An 11147-nucleotide genomic window follows, 5' to 3' on the forward strand; every position below is an offset into this window, starting at 1 on the left:
GAAAATCCCATAGATGGAGGATCCTGATAGGCTACAGTCTATGGGGTCACAAAGAGTCAGACACGACTGAGCGACTTCACCTCACTTCATACAGCCCTTATCCCAGGGCCTGACCTAGAATAAGTACTCAGTATATGTTGCCGGGAATGATTGAAGGCAGAAGGAGAAGAGGGCATCAGAGGCTGAGATGGCTAGATGACATCACTGATACAATGAACATGAACTTGGGCAAACTTTGGGAGATGGTGAGGGACAGGAAGGCCTGGCATGCTGCAGTCCATGGGGTCACAAAAAGTTGGACACGATCAGGAGACTGAACAACAACATTTCTTAGCTGTTTTCTACTGTGAGGCTTTGTCCACAGTTAGCCTCTTAACTGTGTCCTTTCTTTTGTTGCTTCCTGCTTATTTTTTCCATGTTGACCTCAAAGTAAAATTCTGAAACAGATCTGACTGTGTATCACTGCCTCTTCAGTGCCATCTCTGTTGTTTCAAAAATGAAATCTCAAATACATGGATAGCATTTGTCACCTTAGCATCTGACCTCGACCTTTCTACCAAACTAACTTCTGCCTTTTCCCCTTTACTGGACTGCAGCCAAAATAGGCCCTACAAATCAAAATTCACTGCCTTGGCTTCTGCCCTTTTCTTCTGCCTAGAATTCCTGCTGTAGGCCTCAACCCCTCTTCTTACACTCAACCTGAAGAACCAGTTCTCTGTGGGAAACCCAGAGATCCATCCCTCTTATTCTTCCAAAACAGAATTTTTGATCCCCATCATTTATAATTTTTTAGCACTTATCTCATTATTTGAGTTAATGGCATCTGTCTTGCCCTCCCACTAGCTTGAGTTGCTTGAGAGCAGAGACCATTATTTATTCATCATAGTATCTCTGAAACCTAGTAGGCACGCAGTAGAAGCTTGTTGAAATAACGGATTGAAATTCAGTTTAATTTTGTTTTGATTTCAATGTGTCTTTATTATTCTAGGTTCTGGGCCTTGTCCAAAATATGAGTGTTTTCCAGTGTCCAAAGTGTAAACACAAAACTCATATTTTTGGTGCTGATGGTGCAAGGAGACTAGCACGGACCCTTGATCTTGATATTCTAGGTAAGACCACCGGATATTCATTTGCAAAGGAAATAGCATGGTGATGAAGATCATCTCAGAATGGTGAAATGCTTTTGGCTTTGTGTTTTGAATTAAGTTAGTATAGCGCACTTCTCTGTGTTAACCTTTTTTTGGCTTTTTATGATACTTCACTAGTGGAACACATTTTGAATAGGAGGTTTGTTCTGCCAATTATAACTCTTGCTATAGATGAAAACTGCCCATAACCTGAATTTGCAAAGAAAGTTTTGTGGTTTGACTACTCTGATTTGAAGTCCACATTTTAAATAATGGTCATCAGTTTGTTTGCTAAGTTGGGAAGACATCTCTTAGTATAAGCAGAAGTGAAGGTGAAAGTCGCTCAGTGTCTGACTCTTTGTGACCCCATGGACTATATACAGCCCATGGAATTCTCTAGGCCAGAATCCTTGAGCAAGTAGCTGTTCCCTTCTCCAGGGGATTTTCCCAACCCAGGGATCAAACCCAGGTCTCCTGCATTGCAGGTGGACTCTTGTGGACTGAGCCACAAGGGGAGCCCAAGAATACCGGAGTGGGTAGCCTATCCCTTCTCTAGTGGATTTTCCCGACCCAAAATTGAAACAGGGTCGCCTGCATTGTAGGCAGATTCTTTACCAACTGAGCAGACGTATACAGAAATACCTATTTCATATGTTGTGGCAATCTTTGGAAGTGTCAGTTCTTGATGTGCGTGAAGAAATGCCTTCCTCATCAGTTCTGAATGTATAAGTCCTCTGCTCTAGAAAAAATGCTATTTACTGTTTTCTGTAATCTTTTTATGCTGTGTCTATGAAGTATGGCTCCTGAAACTCACCTTGTCTATACTGTTCATGTTACTGAACTGAAGAATTAATTAGTAATTGAAGGAGAAGTAAAATCATATGTTAAAGGAGCAAAACACAGATTTTATTTTTTATTTTTTAATTTTTATTTATTTATTTATTATTATTATTCTTTTTTACTTTACATTATTGTATTGTAGAACATTTCATCCCAAAACAATGAATTTCAACTTTTTCTCAAGCACACATGGAACCTTCTCCAGGATAGATGTGGGGAAAACACAGATTTTAGATAAAATATTTTTTTTTTTAAATCCACAAGCAACTTAATGGACTTTTTAGGGAACATGTTTTGATATTCTGCATATGAGTTTCTATTCTGGGTAAAGGCAGATGTTAGCTGCTAAATAATGCAGTCATAGAGTGAATTATCAGTTTTAGGTAGTTAGCAATTAATATTCCTTAGAGATCAAGGAATTAAAAACATTCTTTATTATAATTAGTTTTCTAAAAGTTGATGTTAAATGTATTATTGTTTTTATGCATTTGTACTATAGCAGCTACCACAGTACCAGGTGAATACTAATGATATATTTTGATACATTTTTATAATTAAAGATACTAATTTTATTCTGCAACTGTTTCTCATTTAACTAACCTAGGAAGTTCAGTTTCCCAAATCTGCATAATAACAGCAGATTGACATTCACTTATATGTAAAGTAAATGTGTAATTACAATGGCATTATTGAATTATGCTGACAGTATTATAATTCCCTAATTTATGAATGGGTGGTATGATTTTCTAAGTCACTTATTTAGAATTTGAAACACATCTCCTAGAGAAACCTACATATGGAAGTTACATTTTAACCAACAGCTCACAAATGTATGCATGCATGCTGAGTCTCCTCAGTCAAGTCTGACTCTTTGTGCCCCTATGAACTGTAGCCCACCTATGGACTGTAGCCTGCCAGGCTCCTGTCCATGGGATTCCCCAGGTAAGAATATTGGAGTTGCCATGTTGCCAATGGCAACTGCAGTATTGGAGCTGCCAATATTGGAGGGTTGCCATGCCCACTTCCAGGGGATCTTCCCGACCCAGGGATCGAACCTGCATCTCATGTCTCCCTCATTGACAGACGGGTTCTTTACTACTTGAACCACCTGGGAAGCCCTGCAAATCAAATGTATAGTTACCCTAAAAATGTATCAGAAACACTGATTACTGATCAGAGAAACTCGGCTAGTGCGATAGACTGTTGTATCTCAAACTCTTTCGGGAAAACTAATTTAGAGTTCTAATGTAGAGCACATCTGCTCCCTTTAATGTGATCATGGGGCCCAGAGGGCTCTCGCATGAACTGAAACAGGGGTTCTGATGATGAAGAGGTTGGAATTGGGAACAAGGAACTGAAATCAGGAACTCTCACAGCTGTGACCTCCTGGGTGGGTGACACCCCCAGGACTCTTATTTGTCCTTTACTGACTCTCTTGCTGCCTCTTATTTTCATCTAGGGAGCTGTGTTTCAAATGGTTATTTGGTAAAATGGCTCTTCAGAATTTTATCCACATTCAGCTTGTGGTGGTGGTTGTTAGTCACTCAGTCATGTCTGACTCTTTGCGACCCTATAGCCTTCCAGGCTCCTCTGTCCATGGGATTTCCCAGGCAAGAATACTAGAGTGGATTGTTATTTCATTCTTCAGGGGATCTTGGCAACCCAGGGATCGAGCCTACTTGGGAGGTGGATTCTTTTTCTTTTTTTAAATTATTTATTTTAATTGGAGGATAATTAATTTACAGTATTGTGATGGTTTTTGCCATACATCAACATGATTGGGCCACAGTTGTACATATCTCCCCCTAATCCTGAACTCCCCTCCCAACCTCCCTCCCCACCCTATCCCTCTGGGCAGGTGGATTCTTTACCACCGAGCCACCTGGAAAGCCTGTATTCAGCTATAGGGACAGTTTATACATAGTAATTCGGAGAAGGCAGTGGCAACCCACTTCACCACTCTTGCCTGGAGAATCCCATGGATGGAGGAGCCTGGTAGGCTGCAGTCCATGGGGTCACTAAGAGTTAGACACGACTGAGCGACTTCACTTTCACTTTTCAGTTTAATGCATTGGAGAAAGAAATGGCAACCCACTCCAGTGTTCTTGCCTGGAGAATCCCAGGGACAGAGGAGCCTGTTGGGCTGCCTTCTATGGGGTCGAACAGAGTTGGACACGACTGAGCGACCTAGCAGCAGCAGCATACATAGTAATTAAGGTCTCAGATCATGTCACAGAAACCTCTTTAACTTATGTCTCTGAAATGTGCTTCCTTCAGCCCTAGCCCTTCAAAAATACTTTTCAAGGCCAGACTGAACCTCAGCAACTCTCACTACGTTCACCCCATTTAAATTTTCTCTGTGCACAGCTGTTAGTCCACTGCTGCTCTCACTGTGTCATCTACTTTCTCACAAGGTTTTCCTCATCTTATTCTCCTCTTCTGCGGATTGTGAGTCTCTGGAGGGCAGAAATGATGTCACTAGCTGACTCATTGGAAAAGACTCTGATGCTGGGAAAGATTGGGGAGGAAAAGGGGGTGACAGAATGAGATGGCTGGATGGCATCACCAACGCAATGGACTTGCATTTGAACAAACTCTGGGAGATAGTGAAGGATAGGGAAACCTGGCGTGCTGCAGTTCATAGGGTCATAAAGAGTCAGACACGACAAGCACTGAACAACAACAATGAACAAGCTGGCTATATAATGGAGACGATTTTACTGTTTTGTTCTGACACTGTGGTGGGAATGAAAGCATTCAAGATTCTTTACTATATACTGGCAGTTCATAAATCAAGAGAGAAAACTTTTTGGGTTTCTAAATATTTTCTGTAACATATCTTCCCCTGCTTCCCACATGACAGCTTCCTATAGTCCAAAGTTGATCTATAGAATAGACATCAAATGTACTGAAAAACTAGCCTTTACGTGGTTATTGAAATATTCATGCATTTTTGTCTATTGAACACTTAGAAAAGAGAGTTGGCTAAGATCTCAAAATATGCTGATAAGAGGCACATGACATATCTGTTACTCCGTACTTCATAATATAAATTGTGGTAGCTTTGTAACTTTGTAACACATTCTTCTTCTGCATTGTTTACACTGAATGACATGGTACTGAATGAATATTTTATGTAAAACACACATACATACATGTTTCGATAACCTTTGCATGGACTTTAAAGTGGTTCTAAGAATGCTGAGCAGCATGAAAGTCAACTCTTCTACTGCATTTACTGCATTTTAAATCTCAGCTTTACTTGTGATGGTGTGGTAGAAAGAATCAATTGGATGATGGATCAGAGCATTTTTCCTCCGAATTCTACTACCTAATATATCCTCAGGAAAGACACACATATACAAGTCTGTGTATTGGAGGTTCTTATTATTTCCTGAGAGCTCAAGTTCACAAGTTATGTATACTGCTATATAGATTGATATGTAATAAAATAAAAATAATTCTATCTGATAAAGAGGCAGGTAGTTGAACTAACAAGTCTGCCCTGCTTTTCAACAGTTCTCTTTGCTCACCCATCTGCCACTATCAGGAAGATTATTCTGTTGTGCTTTTTAAAAACTTCTTTCCCTCTTCATCTTTCCTTTTCAGTTTCCTGTTATTATGTGGCAAGATATGTCTATATCATATTATTATGTCTATATCAGTTATTACAGGGGGAAAAATTTACAAATATCTTCCAGGTCATTTTTGCTGGAAGACCTCCAGCAAAGAATAAATCAGAGATCTTATTCCTTGATTGACTGCCACACTGCTTTCAAATGTAATCATGGTATTACCCTCAAAAGGACTATTTTGTCCCTAAGTTTCATTTGAAACTTGTTTTTCAGAAATTTAGCAATTTGAGGATAGTCATAACTCAGGTTGATTTGAATCAATTTGTTTCTGCAGTTCAAAGAGTAAAATTTCAAATGCCTGTATAAGCTTTTGTGGTACTAATGGATATCTGGTGGACTCTTTTAGGAGACATCCCCTTACATCTTAACATAAGGGAAGCCTCAGATACAGGCCAGCCGATTGTGTTTTCACAGCCTGAAAGTGATGAGGTAAGTTATATTTATAAATATGTTTTTTATTTTCACAGGATATATACTTTTTGATATATAGAAAGAAGGTTGGGGAGATCAAGTTTGTCTATTGGGAATGAATGTATTAACCAAATATTAGTTAACTTAATCAAAGCTTCTTTAAGTTACTATAAGGTAGACATACCATTGCTGATTCTGAATTATCAACTGAACAGGCCCAACTACAAAGAATCATCACCCAACCAGTTTTCTCATGAACAATGAACAATGGAAATTTGAACATGAACAATGGAAATTTGTAAAATTCTTTTCTTGCTAGTTAGCAATATCTAACTGCCTCAAGTTATTTTATTTCAGTGTTAGAAGTTCGGCTGATTGTTGAGAGAAGGAAACCAAATACAAGAAAAAATTGAGTTGAATGTAGGGAAACTGTATAAACCTTTAGAGATTGAATTTTCACTGCGTTTATTTTAATAAATATGATTGAGGAGGTAAGGTGGGAAAATTAATAGTGTTTCATTATCTAATATAATTTGTGGTACAGATAGATTTTTCAAAGACTGCTGAAGCTCACTGCCTTTAAGTGTCAACTCTTTTGTTGTTCAGTCTCTGAGTTGTGACCAACTCTTTGTGATCCCCTGGACTGCAGTACACCAGGCTTCCTTGTCCTTCACTATCTCTCAGAGTTTGCTCAAGTTCATGTCACCAAGTCAGTGATGCTATCTAACCATCTCATACACTGCCACACTCTTCTCCTTTCACCGTCAATCTTTCCCAGCATCAGAGTCTTTTCCAGTGAGTTGGCTCTTTGCATCAGGTGGCCAAAGTATGAGTTTCAGCATCAGTCCTTCCAGTGAATAATCAAGGTTGATTTCCTTTAGGATTGACTGGTTTGATCTCCCTGCAGTTCAAGGGGCTCGCAAGAGTCTTCTCCAACACCACAGTTCAAAAGCATTGATTCTTTGGTGCTCTATGGTCCAACTCTCACATCCATACATGATTACTAGAAAACCCATAGCTTTGACTATGTGGATCTTTGTCAGCAAAGTGATGTCTCTGCTTTTTAATATGCTGTCTAGGTTTGTCATGGCTCTTTTATTTTACTCTTTTTAAAATAGAAATAAAATCATAAGTGTATGATTTTATTATATATAATACTTTTATTATATACGTAATATATATAATCATATATAATAAAGTCATATATATCTCTTCTTTCCTAAGTAGCAGTTGCTGTTTATGTTAGAAAGTGAGCCATCATCTGGTGTATCAGTTTTAATGTAATTCTTATGCTCCTTTGCCAAACAGCCTCAATCAGTCCTCTTAGCTTTTCTTTTTTTCCCATACCAAATAAATGTAGCTTTAGAGTACCGTTATTTTGTCCACCCATAACTATTCCCCCTTTCATTCTAGTTTGCTTCCTCTAATCCTGTATGAACCGAAAGACAAAGGAGCCAGACTTTGTTAGAACTGTGAATACAATAAGGGCAAAGCTGACAACCAGGAGTCTGAGATTGGTCAAGTAGATTCATTTTGAACTCTCTCTTTCAGGACCCAGAGCTCCTTTCTCTTTCTTAAGGGTCGACAGTTATGGTACAGGCGATTGAGTTGCTGGGATATGATGTCTGAGTAAACTTACTATTGTATATATCCTTGTTTTTCATTTCTCTGCCTCTTATGTAGTAATAAATGTTAAATTTCCTTTTCAGTCTTTTCTTTGAAATCTTTCAGATAAGCAAAAAACATAACCTTTTATTGCTTTCACAACTGAAGCATGGCAATCTCATCTACTGTAAGTGTACTTTATGCAGTGAATGAAAAGTTGTATGAAAATTGAGGGTTTTTAAAGTCAAATACTTTTAAATGCCTCCTGAGAGCAGCCTATTTAAAGATATGTAGTGGTGAATCCTTTTCAATAAGAATAATTGTCTAGTAGTTTATTTCAATTATGAATTTAGGTTTTAAAATATTTTCCCTCCTGTCCATTATTTTTTTTCTTTGAGATTCTCCAAAAGCAAAAACATTTCAGAAAGTTAAAGGAATGTAACATAACAGAGAATATATAGCAGCCATCAAAAAGCAATATGATTTAAAGCTCTAAACAACAGTGTTTGTAGAGTTTTTTGGTTACATGTTTTTTTAAATCTCATTTACACTTACGTAAAATTAGATCTATTATTTTACTGTTGCTGGCTGACATTTATGGTAATGTGAGCAAGCTACCCCTTTGTGGTTTAGGCTAGACTTAATCTGGTGAAGTCTCAGCTAAAACTAGTGAGAATTTCACACACCACATTGTCAGCCTTACATATGAAGACTTCTGAGCAGTTTTTTAAGATTCAGACATGTCCATAAAAAGAGATTTAGAAAATGGAGCTTTGTATTTATTTTGTTTCCATGGAAGTTATTGTTTCCTACTCTTAGATTGCAGACATTCATTGTTATTAACCATCTTTCTAACAATAATAGCAGTTAGAGTATGTTAGACACTGTTAGGCATCTATATACTTTCAATGCTCACGACAACTTAATACAATGTATAAATAGTTCCCATTTTTCAGTTGAGAAAACTGAGACTCATAGAAGCTAAATAATTTTCCAAGGTCACAGAACTGATAGATGCCAAGATGTGATTAAAAAGCAATTCTCTTCCTTCTAAATGTTGTCCTCTTTTCATTGTGTCATCTCTGGTGGTTTAGCCGCTCAGTCATGTCCGACTTTTGCGACCCCATGGACTGTAGCCCGCCAGGTTCCTCTGTCCGTGGGATTTTCCAGGCAAGAATACTGGAGTGGATTGCCTTTTCCTTCTCTACTCACCTTCTGAGTCCTCTACTAATAGCTATGATTTCTTCAGTTCCTTCTAAGAAATGAGCACAGTACTTGAGTGCATTAAATACAACATACTCTCTTAATTTGATTCTCATAACACATTTGTGAGGTATGTTTGATAATCTCCATTTTTCAAATGAAGAAGTAGAGATTCATTCGCAGTAAGGAATTTGTCCAAGATAGTACCCGAGGCTATTTCCATACTCAGCTCTGAAACTGTAGGCTTGCATCCTCTTCCCAAGGCAGTATCTGCTTCCCTTCTCAATTAATTGCAAGCTTGCTTCAGTGTCTGTCTATTGTGTATATTTAGGCTGGCTTTCAGTTCACCTCCTTTTCATATTACAGAGATCTAGATAAGAGGGGTGGTCCCATTGGTGTGCACAGTGGCAGCCATAATACAGAATATCTTAACCTGGGTTTGAGAATTCCTCTGAAGTTATATCCAGAATGTATGAATGTGCATTTTTCTGGGAAATTGAACAAGAGAGTTACTAGATTCTCAAAAGGTCTCTGCATGAAAAGCAAAGCATTAATCAGTATTAGCCTGGGATTTCATTACCAAGAATGCTACTTCCTAAGTGTGACCTTAGATAAGTTCCCTCATGTCTCTGAACCTTTCTCTCTGTCTGTAAATTATATCATAATGAGAGGGATTAAATGAGATGATAATGTGAAAATATTTTGAAAAATGCCAAGTAGAATACAGCTATGAGTATTTATGTCTTCTGAAATGTCCTGTGAAAGTTGTCATGGTGCTAATTGTCTTTCTTCCACCCTTCATCAAAGGGTTGAGCCCATTTATGCCCTTCCCCTTACATAGCTTCAGGTAAATGTCACTCTTTGGTGACATCTAAAAATCAGCAGAATTTGAATCATAAGATGGAGGATAGAGTTCTCAGCCTCAGCATTAAAGATTTTACTAGGACATCAGGAATTCCTAGACATTAGGAAACTGTTGTTGAGTCCTGGATTAGGATCCTTCTGATGACTTTTATGGTGAATCTTACCTTCTTATAATCCCCTTCCCTTTTCGCCTGTGAACTTAAATGGAAATCTGCTCTCAGAAGCTGGTTTCAGCCATCTCAACAGATTCTGCCATATGCATGGAAGCTTAGTGCCCATTCTACCTGAATGTCTTCATTTAGAGAATGAAAGAAGTGTTTACTTGCAAACGTGATACACTTCTATAAAAATTAATGGGATGGAATATGTCAAATTATTTGTTAATTCTTAGCCCTTTAGACAGAGAAGGCAATGGCACCCCACTCCAGTACTCTTGCTTGGAAAATCCCATGGATGGAGGAGCCTGTTAGGCTGCAATCCGTGGGGTCGCTAAGAGTCGGACACGACTGAGCGACTTCACTTTCACTTTTCACTTTCATGCACTGGAAAAGGAAATGGCAACCCACTCCAGTACTCTTGCCTGGAGAATCCCAGGGACGGGGGAGCCTGGTGGGCTGCCATCTATGGGGTTGCACAAAGTCAGACACGACTGAAGTGACTTAGCATAGCATAGCCCTTTAGATTGACACTTTTCATTGTTAGCTTTTAGGGGTTTGCTACAGGCAAATTTATTAATAAATAAAAGTTTCATCTTTAGCTTTTTGTCTTCTTACTAATTCCTCCTTCTTTTGTCTATCTTTAATTAATCCCTCCTCTCAGCACCAGGTTCCAGGGCTCTCATTCTCTGTCCATAAAATCTTCTAAAATTAGGCATTAGGAATTTAACTTTTCCAGTAATATTTAAAAACATAGTGATTAATTGAAAGGTGTGGAATGTGTTGAATTTGAGGCATCATTGGAAAAGTTGGGAGGGGCTAGAGTACCAGTTAAAAAGCTCCAAGTGGCTACTACCTACTCAACCAAAAGTCAAAACCATCTGCATATGTGCACCACGGGCTTCCCTGGTGCCTCAGATGGTAAAGCGTCTGCCTGCAATGTGGGAGACCCGGGTTCCATCCCTGGGTTGGGAAGATACCCTGGAGAAGTAAATGGCAACCCACTTCAGTACTCTTGCCTGGAAAATCCCATGGACAGAGGAGCCCGATAGGCTATAGTCCATGGGGTCACATGACTGAGCAACTTCACTTTTTCACTATGTGTACAACTGAGGAAATGAGAGTAATTGAAGCTATAAATATAAGTAGTGTAAAATAGCCAGAGAAAGCAATAGAGGAAGGGAGAGAGAGTGGACACTTAGGATTCAGAACTCTTAAGTTCAATAGTATTTCCTCTGGTGTGTGTAATTATAATTGTTCATTCAACTATTTCTACCTTTTGCCTTTGGTTGAGTCCAGGACACAAT

The 11147-nt window shown here is 38.6% G+C and overlaps 1 protein-coding gene across 12 annotated transcripts in view; it reads left to right on the forward strand.

Moving 5' to 3' along the window:
* The window catches only part of NUBPL (NUBP iron-sulfur cluster assembly factor, mitochondrial), a 526006-nt gene that overhangs the window by 289255 nt on the left and 225604 nt on the right, over window positions 1-11147 (forward strand). For all 12 annotated transcript variants that reach the window (XM_070775436.1, XM_070775425.1, XM_070775429.1 and 9 more), the window contains 2 exons: window positions 989-1109; window positions 5949-6031. In XM_070775436.1, coding sequence (XP_070631537.1) covers window positions 989-1109; window positions 5949-6031 — 204 coding nt within the window. The remainder of the gene's footprint in view (window positions 1-988; window positions 1110-5948; window positions 6032-11147) is intronic.

The sequence above is a fragment of the Bos indicus genome, chromosome 21 (genome assembly GCF_029378745.1).
Source record: "Bos indicus isolate NIAB-ARS_2022 breed Sahiwal x Tharparkar chromosome 21, NIAB-ARS_B.indTharparkar_mat_pri_1.0, whole genome shotgun sequence".
Lineage (NCBI taxonomy): Eukaryota > Metazoa > Chordata > Mammalia > Artiodactyla > Bovidae > Bos > Bos indicus.